General features: G+C 33.0%; 6 protein-coding genes across 9 annotated transcripts in view; all 6 read left to right on the top strand.

Annotated features, from left to right (window-relative positions):
- The first annotated feature begins 1,694 nt into the window (after window positions 1–1,694).
- Window positions 1,695–4,870, top strand: LOC103312427 (leucine-rich repeat-containing protein 15-like). Of its 2 annotated transcripts, XM_015978319.2 has the most exons (3): window positions 1,720–1,795; window positions 1,843–3,831; window positions 3,878–4,870. In XM_015978319.2, exons 2-3 carry the CDS (start codon window positions 3,829–3,831, stop codon window positions 4,832–4,834), a joined length of 960 nt encoding a protein of 319 aa, XP_015833805.1. In that variant the 5' UTR covers window positions 1,720–1,795; window positions 1,843–3,828; the 3' UTR covers window positions 4,835–4,870. The 2 variants fall into 2 exon arrangements, with proteins under 2 accessions (XP_064213859.1, XP_015833805.1); XM_064357789.1 differs by lacking the exon at window positions 3,878–4,870 and having other exon boundaries at window positions 1,695–1,795; window positions 1,843–3,758.
- LOC107397578 (leucine-rich repeat transmembrane neuronal protein 4-like) lies at window positions 2,869–3,741 on the top strand. The gene has a single exon (XM_015978225.1). It carries the CDS (start codon window positions 2,869–2,871, stop codon window positions 3,739–3,741), a length of 873 nt encoding a protein of 290 aa, XP_015833711.1.
- Window positions 4,871–5,225: 355 nt separating the features above from the next.
- On the top strand, window positions 5,226–5,856 carry LOC658716 (protein toll). The gene is made up of 2 exons (XM_015978227.1): window positions 5,226–5,275; window positions 5,325–5,856. Exons 1-2 carry the CDS (start codon window positions 5,226–5,228, stop codon window positions 5,854–5,856), a joined length of 582 nt encoding a protein of 193 aa, XP_015833713.1.
- Window positions 5,857–6,505: 649 nt separating this feature from the next.
- On the top strand, window positions 6,506–7,144 carry LOC103312412 (leucine-rich repeat-containing protein 15-like). The gene has a single exon (XM_008192963.3). It carries the CDS (start codon window positions 6,506–6,508, stop codon window positions 7,142–7,144), a length of 639 nt encoding a protein of 212 aa, XP_008191185.3.
- Window positions 7,145–7,442: 298 nt separating this feature from the next.
- Window positions 7,443–8,237, top strand: LOC103312426 (leucine-rich repeat-containing protein 15). Its single transcript, XM_015978228.1, has one exon. The coding sequence runs from the start codon at window positions 7,443–7,445 to the stop codon at window positions 8,235–8,237; it is 795 nt and encodes a 264-aa protein (XP_015833714.1).
- A 10,664-nt stretch (window positions 8,238–18,901) lies between these two features.
- Window positions 18,902–20,368, top strand: part of rols (rolling pebbles) — a 141,217-nt gene continuing 139,750 nt past the window's right edge. For all 3 annotated transcript variants that reach the window (XM_015978281.2, XM_064357786.1, XM_064357784.1), the window contains exon 1: window positions 18,902–19,022. The gene's annotated coding sequence lies outside the window, so the exon portion shown is untranslated. The remainder of the gene's footprint in view (window positions 19,023–20,368) is intronic.

Raw genomic sequence — 20,368 nt, 5'->3', positions numbered from 1 at the left:
ATTCAGCAAATTGACCCGAACGTTTTGGAACCGCTGAATAATTTGAAACGACTGGAAATTACCCACAATCGGGGATTAACCTATTTGCCGCAAAATCTCTTCAAGTACACCCCTGTTTTGGAGATTTTGCTTCTGGTGGCCAATAGGATCACGAATATTACATGGAATGAGTTCGAAGGGTTGAATCGGTTAAAGGAGTTGAGTCTTGCAGCCAATAGAATCGATTATTTTGATGCCACGAAGGTGGCAAGGTTTATGCCCAACCTGAAGAAGCTTTTCATTGAACAGAATATGGGATCCTGTAGGAAGAAGCTGGATTTCAAGGACAAATTGCAAGCCAAGATGGATCACCCTATACATGTGCAATACACCCTCGATCCTGGATCTTACGACGATTGCAAACATTTCGACGACTGAAGCGTTAATACAATTATTGTGACAAAATAATTTAATAAAAAAATCTGAAAATGGCCAAAAGAATTTTAATTGAGACACCCTGTTTACTCAAACAGTTTTATCAATGTTTGGAGTCACGACCTGTGATTACTCCACGATAAACAAATCCGAAATTAGTTGTCTGCTCGTTGTCACTTGATTCAAAAGTATTTTTTTAACTTTTAAGGAATCGAATCTAAATTTTGAATTTTAGATGAGATGTTTCCACTTGGCGTTATTATTTTTTGTCATCAAATCGGGCGAAAGTCGGAACTTGTGGGGACTAGGAGTACCAAAACTGTTCGTACCACAGCTCCAGAAAAATCGTCCACTTCAACTAAACCAGTCGTACCACCAGCTTGAAATCGTGGACGTTTCCGGGACTATTTTTTCCGATTCTTTTTCGCAACTCCACAATGTGACGGAGCTCCGGTTGAGCCACAGCGAGGTGCGAAAAATTGACTCCGGGGCCTTGTGATCACCTCCAAATTTGACAATTTTGGAGCTTTATTTAAGCATGAACAGTCAAAATTGGGCAAAAACATGTTCAAAAATTACGAAAAGTAGGAGCAACTTTTTTTGAAGTTTCACTATAACACGCCTTCGACGAGATTTACCGACCAAGGCTTAGTGAAGACACTTTTACAACTTGTACAACTTCAAAGAGCTGGTTTTGAGGAACCAGAACATCGACCACTTGACCAAGAGATGGTTCAATAACATAAAGTGGTTGCAAGTGTTGGTTTTGGAGAATTGTCGGATTCAGCAAATTGACCCAAACGTTTTGGAACCGCTGAATAATTTGAGACGACTGAAGATTACCCACAATGGGGGATTAACCTATTTGCCGCGAAATCTCTTCAAGTACACCCCTGTTTTGGAGATTTTGCTTCTGGTGGCCAATAGGATTACGGATATTACATGGAATGAGTTCCAAGGGTTGAATCGGTTGAAGGAGTTGAGTCTTGCAGTCAATAGAATCGATTATTTTGATGCTACGAAGGTGTCAAGGTCTATGCCCAACCTGAAGAAGGTTTTCATTGAACAGAATATGGGATCCTGTAGGAAGAAGCTTTCAAGGACAAATTGCAAGCCAAGATGGATCACCCTATACATGTGCAATATACACCCTCGATCCTGGATCTTACGACGATTGCAAACATTTCGACGACTGAAGCGTTAATACAATTATTGTGACAAAATAATTTAATAAAAAAATCTGAAAATGGCCAAAAGAATTTTAATTGAGACACCCTGTTTACACAAACAGTTTTATCAATGTTTGGAGTCACGACCTGTGATTACTCCACGATAAACAAATCCGAAATTAGTTGTCTGCTCGTTGTCACTTGATTCAAAAGTATTTTTTTAACTTTTAAGGAATCGAATCTAAATTTTGAATTTTAGATGAGATTTTTCCACTTGGCGTTATTATTTATTGTCATCAAATCGGGCGAAAGTCGGGACTTGTGGGGACTAGGAGTACCAAAACTGTTCGTACCACAGCTCCAGAAAAATCGTCCACTTCAACTAAACCAGTCGTACCACCAGCTTGAAATCGTGGACGTTTCCGGGACTATTTTTTCCGATTCTTTTTCGCAACTCCACAATGTGACGGAGCTCCGGTTGAGCCACAGCGAGGTCCGAAAAATTGACTCCGGAGCCTTGTGTTCACCCCCAAATTTGACAATTTTGGAACTTGATTTGAGCATGAACAGTGAACCCCCAAAACTGAGCAAAAACATGTTCAAAAATTGCGAAAAGTTGGAGCAACTTTTTTTGAAGTTTGACTATAACACGCCTTCGACTATTGAGGAAAATGCTTTGGAGGGTTTGGCCTTGGAGGTATTTGGGGTTGATAGTCTAAAAGTGGAACATTTGAGGAAAAACTTCTTGAAGCTCAATCCGCAAAATTTGAAGAAGTTGATTTTGTCTCACATTCACCTAACCGGGATCGAAGCCGGCGTTTTTGACAGTTTTTCGAAGTTGGAGGAAGTTGAGATTGTCCACAACCCGGAGTTGACTCAACTTCCGGTTGACTTGTTCGAAAAAACGAAACTCAAACGGTTGATTTTGCGTGATAATGGACTTGATTTGACTTGGGATGAGTTGAAAAATTTGCCATTTTTGGAGGAATTGGACGTTTTTGATAATCAAATTAAGTATTTCAATGCCACCAAAATTCACACAAATTTGCCAAAATTGAAGAAGTTCTTCATGGAACTGAATCTACAATCGTGCAAGACTGTGGAAATGTCCAAGAAGGAGTTGAAGGAGAAGTACCGCAGTATTGAATTCCCAGACGAGCATTTTTCCCAGTTTTGTGAAAGCAAGAACTTACATTTATAAATGTGGGACAATGATAAGAGTGATAAATCGAAATGTTAATAACATTCATTGCGTGACTATAAGTTGATTAGTGCTGTCTTCACAATGAATTTCAAACTTTTCACATTTTTGTTGTATTTTCAAATTTTCGAAGGCCAAACTCGTGATTTTTGTGACCAAAATTGTGTCGAAATCAGCGGTTTGCGAGGCCCCCTTTACTACGAAACCCTAACCCAACTCTACGGCATCACCGACTTGAAAATCTTCAACAACCAAATCACAGAAATTGAAACTGGCGCCATTTGTTCACTGCCTACTTTACAAAAGTTGGAACTAAATTTCGCCGGCAATTTTCAAGCTCCACCACTGTCTAAAAACACATTCCGGCAATGCAAACACCAACTCCGCCACTTATTTGTCAAACTCGACTTTGAAAAGCCTTCAAAAATCGACACCGACACGTTTGAAGACACACATTTGAGGACTTTGGCTCTGGAAAGCCACAAAATCGGGTTTTTAAAACGCAATTTTTTGAAGCTGCGACGTGAGAGCTTGACGAGACTGGTCCTCATCAGGTGCCACATTTCCGGGATTGGAAGCAACGCCTTTGAAGGATTAGCGCATTTGGAAGAACTCGAAATCAGTTACAATAAAAACTTGACTCAAATACCCGAAAAAGTGTTTCGCGGATTGATAAATTTAAGGCGCTTGTTTTTGGATTATAACAGGATTAGGGATTTGAGTTGGAGCGAGTTTGAGGGGTTGTCTAAACTCGAGTTTTTAAATTTGAGCGGAAACAGGATTCTTAATTTTGATCCGGATAAAGTGAGTCGGGTTTTGCCAAATTTGAAGTATCTGGAAATTAAGAAAAATTTGTGGCCTTGTAAGTTGAAGGAAAATTTTGCGAGTAAATTGGTCGAGAAAATGAACGATTCGGTCACTGTTGTGTATTCTGATGATAATGTTTGTGTACAGTAATAAAGTTTTGATAAGAATTTTGTGGTTTTGATACACTTTGCCCTCATTCTGCACTGAATGTTATTTTAGTGCAAAATTGCATACAAGATGGTAAGCGAAAAATTAACAGTTACAAAAATCTTGTTTTGTTTTTTAGTTTTTTGAAAGCATCTTTTTGCTTATTTTGGTCGTAAATCCAGCATTATCAAGTCTCTGGGAGGACAGTTTGCCTGAAATTTCCGATATAGAGCTAAGGAAAGAACCGCTTCAAATTAACGAAACTTATACTCAAGTCAAGCTTGATAATGTGACCGGAACCCTTTACGCAACTTCCTTATCAAAATTATCAAAAATAACGGATCTTCAGATTTACACCAACGGGTTAGAAGATGTGGAAGACGGTGCTTTTTGCTCACCCCCGATTTTGAAAAACTTTGAAATTATCTTCAACACAAAGGAAAAGCTTCTAACAATTACCAAAAACATTCTCAAAGGTTGTGATAAGCTTGAAGGGTTGGTAATAGTGACAGAACCCGACAATATGTTGATGCTTGCCGAAGATGCGTTAGAAAATTTGCCAAACTTGAGAAACCTTCAATTGATGGGTTTCAACCTAACTCAGCTCTCACCAAACTATTTTAAAAATTTAAATTCCTTGCAAATTCTTACAATCCGAAGTTGTAACGTGGCTAGAATTGAGCCAAATTTTTTCAAAAATTTGCCAAATTTGAAAGACTTGGAAATCAGTTGGAACGAAATAACTGAATTGCCTCAAAATTTGTTCAAAAATAGCTCAAAATTGGAGGTTTTATCTTTTTATAGAAATAATTTAACAAATGTGACTTGGGACGAATTTGATGGCTTAAAGTCGCTAACATATTTGCACGTTGGTTCGAACCAAATTACAAGTTTTAATGCTGAAAAAATTGCGAGATATATGCCGAATTTGACGGAACTAGATTTTCCTATTAATCCTCTGGATTGCAAGAAGAGGGAAGCTTTCGCTAATGAACTTATCGAGAAATTAAATCGCACTATTAAAATCAGGCATAAGTTTGATCCAGGATATCACGATTCATGTGAGGTTTACGACGTAAAATGGGATGATGATTAAATTGTACTTTTGATGGACAATAAAGTGATAACCTTTTGCGTGTTTTTATATGAAACCTTAGTCTTGTTATTGATTCGCAATTGTTTGTATTACTCTAAAACACCAAAAACGTAATTTTTGAATTTTTAGAAGCCGTTTTTATTGATTTTGTTTCTAATAAACGCCAATTGTTTGGATGATATTTGGGATGTGAAAAGTCTAAATATTATAATAACTGAAGGAGGTCCTTTAGAAATAAACACATCTGATGACGAGTTATATTTGAAGATGTGGGGTGACCTATATTCCGATTCATTTTCAAAGTTGGATAATATAACATATTTCGATTTTTGCAAACAATTTAACTGAAATACAACCAGGAGCTATTTGTTCCAATCTAGCTTTAAGAAAAATGGAGTTTATCGTAATGCCACCATCACTTTTTTCGAAAATTGACGCAAAGTCACTTGGAAAATTGCCAAAATTTGGAAGAATTCGAATTCTATGGTAGCTACAGGAATTTCACTGCCCTCGACGTAGACGCTCTTAAGAATTTACCAAAAGTAAAGAAACTCAAGCTTGATAGATTAGAAATTCCACACTTGACTCACGATTATTTGAAAAACCTCACCTCTGTGACTAATCTAACTCTACAGCATTGTGAAATTGAAGAAATCGATCCACACGTGTTCAGTGATTTGAAAAACCTTGAAGAAGTTGGATTGAATTGCAACAAATTGACAAAACTGCCGCAAAATTTATTCAAAAATAATCCCAAATTAGAAAAACTGACTTTGATTTGGAATAGAATAAGTAACTTGACTTGGGACGAGTTTGAGGGATTGGACACTTTGAAGGTGCTTTACATTGGACAAAACTCGATCAAGCATTTTGATGCCGAAAAAATTTCCAAAAATATGCCCAACCTGAGGGAACTCAACGTGTTTTTGACCAAACTGAAGGGCTCCGAATTGGAGAAATTTCAAAGGGAACTGCAAGCAAAACTGAATCAATCACCCTGTAAATGTCTCAGGGGAGTATGACCACAGGTATTATGCTCTCGGTATTTAAAAATAAATGTACAACCTTTTAACAAGTAAGTAACCAAAAATTTTTTACACTTTGATCAGTCGCTCAAGATAGTTTGTTTGAAACCATACTATTATTTAATTTTTCTGTACAAAAAGTTATTTTAGTGGATAACTCCATACAAGATGGTAAGCGAAAAACTAACAGTTGCAAAAACTTTATTTTGTTTTTTAGTCTTTTGAAAGCATTTTCTTGCTTATTTTGGTAGTAAATCTTCAATTATTAAGTCTTTGGAAGGACTGTTTGCCTGAAATTTCTGATATAGAGCCAAGGAAAGAACCACTTCAAATTAATGAAGCTTACACTCAAGTCAAGCTTGATAACGTGACCGGAACCCTTTACGCAACTTCCTTATCAAAATTATCAAAAATAACGGATCTTCAGATTTACACCAACGGGTTAGAAGATGTGGAAGACGGTGCTTTAGAAATAAACACATCTGATGACGAGTTATATTTGAAGATGTGGGGTGACCTATATTCCGATTCATTTTCAAAGTTGGATAATATAACACATATTTCGATTTTTGCAAACAATTTAACTGAAATACAACCAGGAGCAATTTGTTCCAATCCAGCTTTAAGAAAAATGGAATTTACCGTAATGCCACCATCACTTTTTTCAAAATTGACGAAAAGTCACTTGGAAAATTGCCAAAATTTGGAAGAACTCGAATTCTATGGTAGCTACTGGAATTTCACTGCCCTCGACGTAGACGCTCTTGAAAATTTACCAAAAGTAAAGAAACTCAAACTTGATAGATTAGAAATTCCACACTTGACTCACGATTATTTGAAAAACCTCACCTCTGTGACTAATCTAACTCTACAGCATTGTGAAATTGAAGAAATTGATCCAGACGTGTTCAGTGATTTGAAAAACCTTGAAGAAGTTGGATTGAATTGCAACAAATTGACAAAACTGCCGCAAAATCTATTCAAAAATAATCCCAAATTAGAAAAACTGACCTTGGTTTCGAATAGAATAAGAAACTTGACTTGGGACGAGTTTGAGGGATTGGACACTTTGAAGGTGCTTTACATTGGACAAAACTCGATCAAGCATTTTGATGCCGAAAAAATTGCCAAAAATATGCCCAACCTGAGGGAACTCAACGTGTTTTTGACCAAACTGAAGGGCTCCGAATTGGAGGAATTTCAAAGGGAACTGCAAGCAAAACTGAATCACACTGTAAATGTCTCAGGGGAGTATGACCACAGGTCTTATTCCCTCTGTGTTTGAAAAAATATGTTTTCATTGTTGACTTGTATCGAATAACGATAAATAAATCGATAACCTCTTAACACGTAAATAACCGAAATTTTTTTACACTTTGATCAGTCGCGCAAGATGGTTTGTTTGAAACCAAACATTAAACCTACTAATTTATTTTTTTTAGAATTTTTTGCTACTTGTTTTGGCAAAGTGTGTTCAATCGCGTGACATTTGGGGATGGGAAGTGCTATCAGAAGTCTATAATGTCACACTAACTGAAGGAAAACCTTTAGAAATTAATAGAACTTTGACAAAAGTCCAGCTAATGGGTGTTTGGGGTAACCTTTACTCCGATTCATTGTCAAAACTGGACCAAGTAACTGATCTCAAAATTCTTGCAAATAATTTAAGCGAAATCGATTCAGGAGCGATTTGTGCAAACCCAAGTTTGAAAAAATTTGAGTTAGTGTTAGGCCCTGAAACAAGTCTCCAAAAACTGACAAAAAGTCACTTCCACAATTGCCAGAATTTGGAAGAAGTTTCAATCGTTGGTATTTACAAAAACTCATCGACTTCGATCGAAAAAGGAGCTTTCGAGGACTTGACCAACTTGAAGAATCTCAATCTTGCAAATTTGGAGATTCCACATTTGACACACAATTTTTTCAAAAACCTGAACTCTTTGACACACTTATCAGTGAGGAAATGCGGGATTGAAAAACTCGAGTCTGGTGTTTTTGACGATTTGAAGAACATTGAAGAAATTGCGATTTTCTTCAACAAGTTTACAACCCTGCCGGAGAATTTGTTCAAAAACAACGGCAAAGCGAAGCGGGTGGTTTTGTTTTCGAACAATATCACTGATTTGACGTGGGACGAGTTCGCAGGGCTGGACTCAGTGACCGATCTTTTGATTGGGCGCAATTCAGTCGCACATTTCGACGCTGGAAAAATAGCGAAACACATGCCACAATTGAGAGAGCTTAACATGGAGCTAAACCCGATTTCGTGCGAAGAAATCGAACAATTCGCCAAGGAATTGACGTCGAAGTTGAACCACACTGTGAAAGTCACACACATGTCCGATCCCTCAGCCCCCAATTCTTGTATTTACCAATAAATAATTCCAGTTTTTGCGAGTCGTTGTTAATTGCGCAAGGTGCTTTGAAGTCGCCTTCGAGTTCAATTTCAGATATATTAAGTCGTGGTTTCCGGATCGCTTTGTGCTCCCGGAGTCGAGCTCGGTGATGTCGTGATTTTCTCATATATATTCCGCGGTCTTCGTGGGCGCCAAGCGTGAAATCAGGTCCCAATTTCCGATGCGCCTTTTACTCGGCACTGAAATTCCTTTTATATTGTTCTTTTCGCTGATTCCAAATCGAGAAAAGGATTTTTAGACGCCGACAGCAAGACTGATCGATCCTGAAACAATTTTTAACAATTGGGAAATGAAAATTTGGCAGGTTCGTTATCATTAATGGCATTTAAAACCGATTGAATCAATTCGCTAATTCACCGAGCTGTAACACTGATAAGCAATTTCATTATTACTGCAGTGACGAAATTATTTGTTTTACTCTAAATAAAACTCAGTTCTCGTTTATATACGGTCAACTCACCAAAAAAATAGAACGTTATGTGCAAAAAAAACATTTTTTGAAAAATATAGAACGGAGCGCAAATTTTAAAGCTTTAATATTTAATTTCACGTTTGTTGTGAAAAGTACAAACAGTTTTTCCCAACTTATGAAAATTTAATGATGCTCAACGTTTCATATTTTATTTCAAGCAATCGAGTTATTTTGTCGCCTCCTAGTTCCTATTAGTTCGGATCAGATATTTGAAGTCTGCTGAAAATTTTAATAAATATATGATTCAATATTGCAATAATTATGTAATTTAATTACTTACATTGTGAGTTATCTTTTCTTAAGTTAGACCAAATATTTTTTTAGTTAATTAATTTAATTTAATTTAATCAAACATAAAGGTACAGTCACAATCAAAAAGAATGACACCCCTAAGACCACAGTCACAATCTTTTAGATTTGATACGGTAACTGTGTACGTTTCGCTAGTTTATACACCAGCTAGGTATTGTGTTAACTTGCTGGACAGTTTGTAAACTGAAGGGTTTGTTGAAATTTAGAATCTAAAAAGTTTTAGTAGGTCTTTGGCTATCCGGCCCGGTTAACAGGAGTGTTATTTCTTGTGATTGTGACTGTACAAAACCATTAAACGTCATCCACTTTAGGAAATAACTACGTACAAGTCTGAATTAAGGAGAAATTTTTCCGTAAAATTAATATTTACTTTAATATTTTTTTAATGAATAAGCTTTTAATAAATAATGTAACCTTCTAACGTGTATTTGAGAAATTTACTTCCAAAGTGTACAATCTTCAGGTTTTATTAACTATTCAAGAAACAAGAAATATCTCTTGTCTCTGGAAAACTTTCTTTTTAAAATTTAATAATTTGTTAGTTAACAATTTTGTTTAAAAGAAAGTTATGGATTCAAAAAGAAAAAAGGATTTTTTATTTCAAAAAATTAGGGTAAAACTAAATGAAAAACATTTTCATTTATGACTTAATTTAATGAACACAGTACAACGTATAACAAAGAAAAAGTAAAAGGTGTAGTTGTGTTTTCTCATAATCATGATGCTTTTCACATTTTTCCTTTTTCAATATAAATTAGTTGATCAACAAACATGTAAAATTCGTCTGTTAAGCAAATTATTTTTTTAACAAACAGTTTAATATCAATTTTTTAGTTTTTTGGACTGAAAATGGTATTTTTTGTCGAAAGTACTTTCCCAATATATTTAACATCTTAATGCGTAGGTATGACTCAATATTTTACCTTCCTCTATAATAAGAAAATAAAACCCACTTTGAATATCAAGAATTTTTACAAATTTAACATTTTGTTTAGTAATTTAACTGTTTATTGTGGAATTAACTGCAATTTTCTACATAGAATGGTCCGGCAAAATATTTTTTTTGTTAATAACATTTTAAGTCTTTTTAATATCTGAATCCTAAAATATAAACAGTGTTTTAAAACGCGTTTCCTATAGCAACGTGTTTTCACTATTTTAAAACACGTTTCCCATAACAACGTGTTTTAAATTAAAAAGTTTCAACAAAAATTAAAAAGTTTCAACAAAAAAAAATAACACTCATACGAAAACGCTTAAATTCTTGGGTATGCAACTCTTTTACGCTTGTTGCATAACGATTTCGAACTTTAAGCTTTAAGCTAACTATAAAAAACAATTTTCTATTAAAATTCTCCGCTCGAATTTTATTTTTCTTGAAAAAGGAATAAAATATAACTGCACCCTTCAATTATAATATCAACATCAAAACATTTAAAAAAAAGTTACACATAGGTCTTAAATAATGCAGATCTTAAATAACGTCATTTTCGCAAAACTACTATTAAATCACGAAAAAATTATTAAATTATCAGGTTTATAGAACGCTTTGTTAAAATTTTATTCGTTGTTAAATGTTAACAACTTAATCAAATTGAATTTGATCACGTGATCAGTTAATCACGCATTTAATTGTATAAACCGGTCCCTAATTTTCAATAATTCACGGGATAATTAATATAAAAATATTTTCCTTAGTCGAGAATTTTATTCAGAGAACTAAGTGTCTATGCAACCAAGAAAACAAATTGCTTAGACGAAACACTAGGTTTTTAATGGGAATCTTTCTAACAGAACAACAGATGAATTTCTGTTAAGTGGGATTTAAAAACACCATAAAAAATTTCCAAAAAAGTTATGTTATATTATAAGAATAAAATTTATCGTGTCAAAGTTACCCAAGTCTTCTAACATTATGTTATACTCAAAAACTAATAGTGGGAACAAACACTGCTTGCTTTAAATAAAATGCTTTATATTTTTGTGAGCATGTGTTTTTTTTAGATTTCTTTAAAACTCCTTGCAATTAAAATACTTATTATAATCATAAGCAATTGAAAAAAAACTTCTGAAAAAAAAGTGAATTGGATGCCTAGAGAAAAATATAAAATACACACTATTTAAAACAGTAAATTTGTATGTAAAATTTAGTAAAAAATATAAGCAAACACGTAAAAAAACTATTTCTTTTAAAATAAAATTTGTGCTTTGTTTAGTCAGTTTTTGTATAAAACACTCTCCTTCTAGATATTTTCGCTTAATTTGAACCAAAACTGTGTTGTTAGCGCTGTTCCAACGCGTTTTGAGCAGTTTTGGTGTGGCAATATTATAGTTTTAATTAAACGTGTGATGAAATTCTGCTTCACTTGTGCATCCCTGTAATAATTCAATATCTCGCAATAGCCAAACACTGAATTGACAATGAACCAAAATAATTCCGACCCATTATACGCCTAGTTGCGCCCTAAAACCGGTAATCTTCTATTATTGCCAAATATGACGCTGATATCCACACACTTTAATAGGGATTGTAATAATCTAATAAACGATCGATACAACTCCATCAACTATTTGCACACAACTTAATCGCATAATTTTGGCCGTTCGTGAACAAATTCAAGTCGAAACATTTAGTGTTGCCTAAGTTAATTTTCGAACTTAGAAGTGTGGAAAGATTTATCGCTTTTCATACGGACAATATAGTAAAACACTCGACACGTTTTACAACTTTTGATAAATTTTGAACATAAAAGCCAAGCGTTGATGCTGAAAAGGACGCCTTCGCTTCAATTATTTGGCTCGAAATGGAAACATTGTCGCGGAATATGAAAAACGTGATCTGACCCGAATTATTTTAAACAAAACTCAGCGCTGGATTACCCATTCGGCTACAGCCTAGGAGCGCCAGCAAACAAAAGTTAAAAAAAAAATTAACAACGTAAAATATAATAAAATTTAAAATAAAACAAAAAAAATTCAGTAGTTAAGATATCTTTTGCAAATTGTAAAATGTAAAAATACAATTTGCAATTGTAAAAATTATTCTCAGTGATTTCAACGTTTTGATGTAAATAAAATATCAAGGTACTGATACGTGTTTATATAATTATAACAGATATGTACAAATACCCTAAACATCCATGTTTAGTTTCTTGATATGAAATCACTTTAAATGCATTTTTGAAGGAAAGTAGGTATACTATAAGTCTTAAACGAAACATGACGAATTAAATTCTGTTGTGTATCGGTCGTCTACGATCGTTATTGAGTTCAAATTAATAGAAACATATTTAATATCAACACTAAATCGAAATTTGGAAAATAAAGAGCTTGTGAGCTGGTTGGGCAGAGACAACAGTGAAATTGGTTTCAAAATTATATATAATATACAAGGTGAGTCTTCTAAAAATATTTTTTATTATATTTCAAAAACTAGTAATCACACAGAAATCAATTAATGCTATTAAATACTTACTTAATAATTTTCTCTATGCATGTGACTTTCTTAGAATTGTTTTATGATTCCTCACAATTAAAATTAATTACATAATTAAAAATGTTAATATTCGAACTGGAATTTTGTAATTTCTACTGTCATTCTAAATCGATGCTTATTTAGATAGTGTATTGAGCAAAAAATTCTTAATAAAATCGTTGCCAGTCTTAAAATTACGCTTTTTCATTTTTTGTTTTTGTTTAATTAATTAAATGTTGGGGTTAGTGACATTTTTTTAACATACTTTTTTCATAAATCAACATTTAAGCATCGCTTCTTTTTAGAATTACATGAAATATAGTTTTTTACCTTTTGGTTAATTGAATTAGAAGAAAATGTAAAAAAATTCTGAAACAACTTACATGCACAGAGAACTGTGTAATTATTAGTTTTTAAGATACTGTAAAATATACCTACTCACAGACTCACATTGTAGGTACTGTACCTATAGACAATCAATAGTGATAAAGTTGGTATTATGTGCTCAAAAATTTAAATTCAAGAAGCCTCTTATTTTAGAAGACGTATTGGAGCAAAATTGTATATCAACTTATTTTTTTAAATACGTATAATTTACGTATAAAACTTTATTTCTTCTTCGCAACATGGTTTCTTTTATAAAAGATCTACATCAACAAATTAATGTTGCCTTACAGAATACACTTCTAGAGTATTAGATAACCATGGTCAAGTAGACGTAATATATACTGATTTATCCAAAGCGTTTGACAAACTCGATCATGGCATTTTAGTCAGTAAATTAAGAGACATTGGTTTTTCTAATGTTTTGATAAAACTTTTAAAGTCATATTTACATAACCGACAATTTTTTGTGTCATACAATGGCTTCGCGTCTAAGAAGTGTAGTGTCCCATCTGATGTACCACAAGGGTCTAACTTGGGACCACTTCTTTTTTTATTGTTTATAAATGACCTACAGGAAAGTCTTAATTGCGAAACACTCATGTATGCTGATGATGTTAAATTGTATTCTGAAATTAAAACACTAAAGGAATGTCTCACTTTACAATCCAATATTTCAAAATTAGTTAAATGGTGTAATTTAAACAAACTTAAACTTAATATCTCTAAATGCAAAATTGTTACTTATTCTAAGAAAAAACATCCACTTAAGTATGACTATAGAGTAGATCAATCAGTTTTGGAGCGATCAGATACGGTAGTTGACCTTGGTGTCTTATTTGACACAGAGCTTTCTTTTATAAAACATATAAATTCGTTATCCTCTTCTTCTGCCAAAATCTTAGGTTTTGTATTACGCAACAAACAATTTAATAATAATTTTAGTAATTTTAAAAACTGTCTATTTTACATTAATAAGATCAAAACCTAATTTGGAATCCTTTTTATGAAACCCATAAATTACATTTGGAAAATTTGCAAAAAAAGTTTCTTAAATATCTATATTTTAAACCTTATAGAGGTTCTCCATATGAGACGCTTTTGCTAATGTTTAACTTGCCATCTCTAGATATGTGAAGAAAACAACTTGCTTTAACTTTTTTATTTAAACTTATACACAGATTGACTGTTCTTATATTCTAGGTAAATTAAATTTCTTTACTCCAAGATTATCCGCTCGTGCCAATACTGCATTTTACTTGCCAAATTCAAAATCAAACCTTTTAGCGAAATCTCCTGTGTGTTATAACCAAATTTGCTCAGAGTGTGATATTTTTTGTTGTTCTTTGTCTAACTTGCGGCGTCTTTGCTCTTAATATAATGTGTTTTTTTGAAACTTTTTTTTCTTATTATGTCGTGTGTTTGTATTTTTCTTTTTTATAGTTTATATCTAATATTTTGTTTATACTGCTTTGTAATTATTTGGTAATTTCTATTATTGCGTTGTGTTATTTTTATTATTGTAATTGTCCTGTTATTGGAATTTTGTAATTCTGTTGGACAATAAAGTATTTATTTATTTATTTATTTAAAATGAAAGATTAGTAAAAAGGTGTAGAAGGGGGACACCGAGTCAGAACAATAATCGGGCTCTGACAAAACTTGAATATGTGGTGTCAAGACCGCAAGCAAAACGCTACGTGATGCAACCAAATCGAATTTGAATGCAAGGATGTAACAGAGATGGCCAATAGCCAAGTTAGTTATATCACGATTAAAGTTATTCCCTTGTGGTTTCGGCATGCGATATATAGTTGAATAAGTTGGAAATTCAGATTTGAGGCGATATCTTCGACGTTTGTAATCATCTGGGCTAGTTTATGCGCGGAGTTTGCTCGTAATTTATTGGCACGAAACGGTTGTTATTTTAATTGTGGGGCCGCAAGTGACCTACGTTTATTAACTCGGAGCAATTAAAACTAAACCCCGTTGTGGCGATTATGTGCCTAAGTGTGATGAGATTTCGGGCCGGTCGGGCATTAAATTTTTGGAAAAATTCCTGGCCTAGTAGGCCTTTGTTGATAAGAAAATTTCAAAAAAAATATAGCGGCTCTTGAGGGATTGCGGGATAGTGTCGCATCATGTGCGCTCTTTGATGCTCTTTCCTGCTTCATATTCAAGCGAGGCTTTGACATTTGAGATGTCTAACGACCGAACTTCCACCGAGCGTTTTATCAAGACAAACGGATATACCGGTGGCGTTTATTTGAATTTTCTAGCATAATGGGAATGGCGTTAGACGGAAATAGGATTTGGGATAGTTGGAGAGAAAAGTTTTGGAGTTGGGGAGGAATTTATACGATTTTTAATTCGACTGCACTTAAAACCCTGAAAATACTGGTCTCTGTTCCTGTTCAGGCTTGAAAATTACGCCCTTTTCCGTGTATTCTGATACTTTTATATTTGTTAAATGACAAAGTGTTTTCTACTAATTTACCAACAATTAAGTGTTTTAAATAACTTTGAATAGATGATGATACTCATTAATGTCGCTTTAAAACAAGTATGTATACTTCTTTTCGAAACATTTTACAGAAATAAGCCTAAAAAATATTTATTCATGTCGAAAATGTTCTTATTTTTGCCTATTACAAACGTCCAAAGCTTTCTTTTTAAAAGCTTTTATTTAACTTGCTTTGTTGTCTGTCTGTCTGTTTCATATATTTGGAGCCAAATTTGAAAGTGTTTCCGTTGTCACAATGAATTGAAATTTTGCATACTTACGTAATCTGCGTGACAATGCAATCCTATGTGGTTAAATACCCTCTAAAGAAATTAAATGAGATTTTGTAGTTTTAGGTTATGATTACAAATGGGTTTTCGTACATACTGTAACTTATATCAACATTAACGGATGCTGGTCATTGGGAAATATATTAATACCTAATTATTTTCATTATGTTTCGTTACAAACAAATGTCGCATTTTTTTTTAATTCATTTATCTTGGACGATTGAATATAGACACAAAACAGAGGTTAGGATGTGCTTTCAATGCTAACAGCTGTTTTCTATCACATAGCACTAAACAAGTTTGCACAGATCAGCAAACTAATGGTGTTAGTGTTACAATAATACGGCAAAACTAAATCTCAAAGAAAAAGACGTTTAGAATAAGAAAAGACTAAAAAGCAATAAAAAAAAATTAAAAAGTTATTTTAGAAAAAAGCCAAAAGTAAAAAATAATGTCTTTCTATCAGAGGAGAATATTTTTGCTTACAAATTAAGATTTTAATATTTATAAAAGCTTTGGAAACGGTCCATTAGTCATAACAATAAGCCATTACAGAACTATCTTTTTAAATTGCCAGCAAAAATATTCTCCTCTGAAAGAAAAACATTATTTTGTACTTTTTAGTGCATCTTTTAAATAAAATCTTTTTCTAAAAAAAACTTTTTTTTTAATTTTCTTATTCACTGAACATCTTACTGTTTTTATGAAATTAAAACATATGTCACTAGAGACCGCTAAACCTGCTGAATAAGTACTTCTTCATATTGAGAGTGATGTTCCTTATTTATTTTTTTAAGGTAATTTTAACATTGGTTCTTTTTTTCCTTTTTTTTTTCGCACAAAATTTTTCTTTTTTGCATTATTTCTTTAAAACAGGTTTAAAATTACTTTTGTTTATGTCCACAATATCTCTATTTTGTTGAAAAAAATTGATTTTAGATTAAGATCAAAATTAGAATTTTAGAATTAGGTCAAAAGTGGTATTATTTTGTGTTTCTCTTGAAACAATTATTTAATTTGACCAAGAATTGCATTATTTGTTTTTCTCTGTAAGTAAATCTAATTTTTTATTCTTTAGGCGTCATTTCTGTCGAAATTTCGATGAACATTTCACTTTTTTGTAAAATTTTTCAGAAACCTGTTAAAAAATCATGTAGCTATTTACCTTAAAAATGACATTATTATTGGTTTGATATGAGTTGACACAAAGCTTTTTATTAAAAATGATTTTTGTTTAGAAAAAACGCGCTTATATTTAGTGAAATTGCGTTACCTGGTCAAAAAATTATTTAATCTGGTTGGAACTGAAAATCTTTTTCAGTTTTTCTTCTCTCCGATGAAAATTTCACTTTTACTAAGAAAAATTTTGCTTCTCAAAATTGCTTATTTAGGTCAAAAATATAGATTTTTTTGTTTTAATAAGAATACAAACTCTTCAAAAAGACTTATACTTTCTTTGCTGAAAATTTTTATTTTTTAGTAATGTTTTACATTTTTCACGAGATTTTGCGAACACCTACTGAAAAATACTTATTTTAATTTATTTTTCTGTTTTGTAAATTAAAAAGTTATTTTCGAGGTGATTTTAAAGTAGTTATTCTTTGCACTTCTTTCTAGAAACTTATACTTTTGTTTTCTGAGCTAAACCTTTTTTTTGCTAAACATTTTTTCTTTTTGCAGATTCTGAGAGAAACTGGTTCTGTTTTTTCACATCTATGATTTTTTTATTAAAGCTTACCTACTTATTTTGCAATATAAGTAAGTGCACGTGCATTATAATGGTGAAAAAAGTTATTAATTATCACATAATTGAGTCGAAAAGAAGCCTATTTTGTGTTTTTCCCAAGATAATAAAATATTTATTTTGCTCAAAAATGGCGCTATTTTTGTCTTTCACGACGAATGTTTAAAGTCGTTACCCTAGCTGTCTAAAAAAGCATCCATTTTTATCAAAAAAACTTTATTTATGTATTTTAGGTGCTGGATATTTTTTTGAGAGTTTTCTGATAGAGCCTAAAAAATTACGCACATAGCTTAACATTTACGTTATTTTTTTTTTGTCAGTTGAAACAATATTTTGAGCTGAAACTTTACTTTTTTTAAGAAAAGCTTACTTACCTACTTATTTTGTGATAGTTATAACCGGTTGTAAACTTATTTAACCAGGTCGACATTTTACGCTGAAAATTTCACTTTTTTGCTAAAAGAAATCCAAAAATTGTTTAATTTTGATCAAAAATGTCTTATTTTTTGTACGATGAGTATGTTGTTCCAATTAAAGCCTTTTTTTTCGTTGAAAATTTCATATTTTTCACAAGATTTTACTAAAACTAGCTGAAAAATCAGTGAAGAATTGTTTATTAAATGTCAAGTTTACTTTTAGATGGGCATTGTAGTTTTCCTAGACCTCCTACATGTAAATAGTTTTGCACAAATTGCGATTTGTTGTAGACTTTCTAGACGACATAATTACTCTTCTGTCAGCACCCACACTCTCAGAGATAGATCTAATTTTGAAATAGCACATTCCGAGGAATACAAGCTTTCAAGCTTAAGAATGTCGATAAATGCAAAAACAATTATAAAAATCCCCTAATTAAAAGAAAAATAATTTTCGTACAAAATCAAATTTAATCTTTATGCAGTGAAATGGATTTTTAATTTTTGTTTGTAAAAATCCTCTCATATTCCATTCGTTAGGCCGGCATCAAGCTCTGGTTTTCATAACAGCTGATTCAGCTGCAGTCAACTATTTTAACAAAACAAGAGGATTTTTCTGTTTAATATTTGACTAACGACGTCGCTCTCTCCTAAAGGAAGTAACAGTTAAAAATGTTAAGTGTCCTATAATTAGAGAAGCATTTTTTGTAAAAAAAATTGATAAAAAATTGAAGTGGCTTTTGCAATTAAAGAGATTTTCTATTTTTGTTAGAAATGCTTTCTCCCCCTGTAAAAAATCGCCTCTGTTACTATTCCTTTCGTTAGGCCGTCATCGAGCTTCGGTGATTAGATTACGTCGGTCTCGTGTATCAGCTGCTGGGGCACGAGCGAGGACATCCCTCGTGTCGTGGTGAACGAACTCGAATGTGTAAGTGTAATAAAAACAGCGAGAGGAAAAAAAATACGAACTTCCCATGCTAAAAATAGGAGTCGTGAACGAAACGTTTAAATATATCCATGGGGGCCATGGGGCGCTAGTTCGGAGTTGGGTACCGCAGGGCCGGGCTGACAGTACCTCCCGCGAACATCGCACGGGGTGTCTCTGTGCAGTGATTTTGTGAAAAGTTTATTCAAAAGTGTAGAATTTTTGGTGAGTTTTGGTTGCGCAATTTGTGGCAAAAATCAAAAATTTCCTTCGTTCTTGACTCTCTAACTGAATTAGTGTTGGCGGCCAATAGCGCTGTGGCATCTACTGGAACATTTCCAAATTTAATGAAAATTACATTTCGACATAACTCAGTCGACCTATCTCAATTTGATTAGCATTTCTCGTCTCCGATCCTGCATTAATTTAAACGAAAAAACCGTAATAAAAAATTTTCTAGACGTATGCAATTATCTGTTTGGAAAATCCCTCATTTTCATTTTTATCTGTGTCTCAATTACGACAATTACGGTTTTTCAACGACTTTAAACGAACCCACTTACCTTCGAAAGAACGTAAATCAATGTTTTGTGCACTTTTATGTGCTTTAGAATCGTCTTGAGTCCTTAAATGAAATGAGTCAGAAAATGTCAATTGGTTCGGTCTGATTTTTCGGTTTTATCGAGATTTTGATCGATTTTCGGTACCCGGAATATTTATCGGGCAATAACTCCACAATTATTAGCAGTAATTCCATTGAGTTTACTGTTTATCTTTCTAAATTAATAAGGTTATTGTCCTGAGACCAATAGTTTTCGAGAAAATTGACATCAGGCAAAAATGAGTGAAATCTATATTTGTCTATTACTTGAAAACTATTACGAATTTTCCAATTGCCTCGACGCCAGTCGATTCCTCGGATCATTCTACACAGGCCTTAGATAAAATAGTTGTTTTTTTCCTTATAGTTTTGCCGTAATTGACAAAATAAAAAAAATCTGAACGAAAAATACAAAGTTGCCAATGTTGATGTGCTGATTACGATGGAATAAGACTTTTTCCCCTAGCTCTTTTAGTTTCGCCGTAATCGGTAAAGTAAAGCTACAGACAATTTGAATATGATTTTTACGTTTTTCTCGGACTTATAGCTAAAACCAAAAAGCACTAGAATGCGCTTTAAATGCTCTACCTCTCAGTGAAAACCCGGAACCGCTCCGGGCAACGGCTCCGGTTGTAGAAGCATTTTTAGTTTTTCAGTAAAATAATCATAACTCAGAAACTAAAAGTCGTATAATAAAGTGGTTTGTTCAGACAAATTGTACGATTAATCTTATATACAGGGTGAGTCATTGTACACTGTCAAAGATATCGAAATAAATTAAATAGGAAGTCAAAGAGCACTTTTTCAAATTATTTAGCCCAATACAGGGTGTTTTATTTTTAAAGTGCAGCCTTGAACATCGTTTTTTAAATGGCACTCCCTGTATAATTGTACATATTTGAATGTCTACTTTTTCAGGTTTTATAAATCAGTTCAGTTTTTGCAATTTGCTTTAATCATTTAACAGTTA

The sequence above is a fragment of the Tribolium castaneum genome, chromosome 7 (genome assembly GCF_031307605.1).
Source record: "Tribolium castaneum strain GA2 chromosome 7, icTriCast1.1, whole genome shotgun sequence".
In the NCBI taxonomy this organism is placed as follows: Eukaryota; Metazoa; Arthropoda; class Insecta; order Coleoptera; family Tenebrionidae; genus Tribolium; species Tribolium castaneum.
This window is presented reverse-complemented; position numbering and strand designations above follow the sequence as displayed.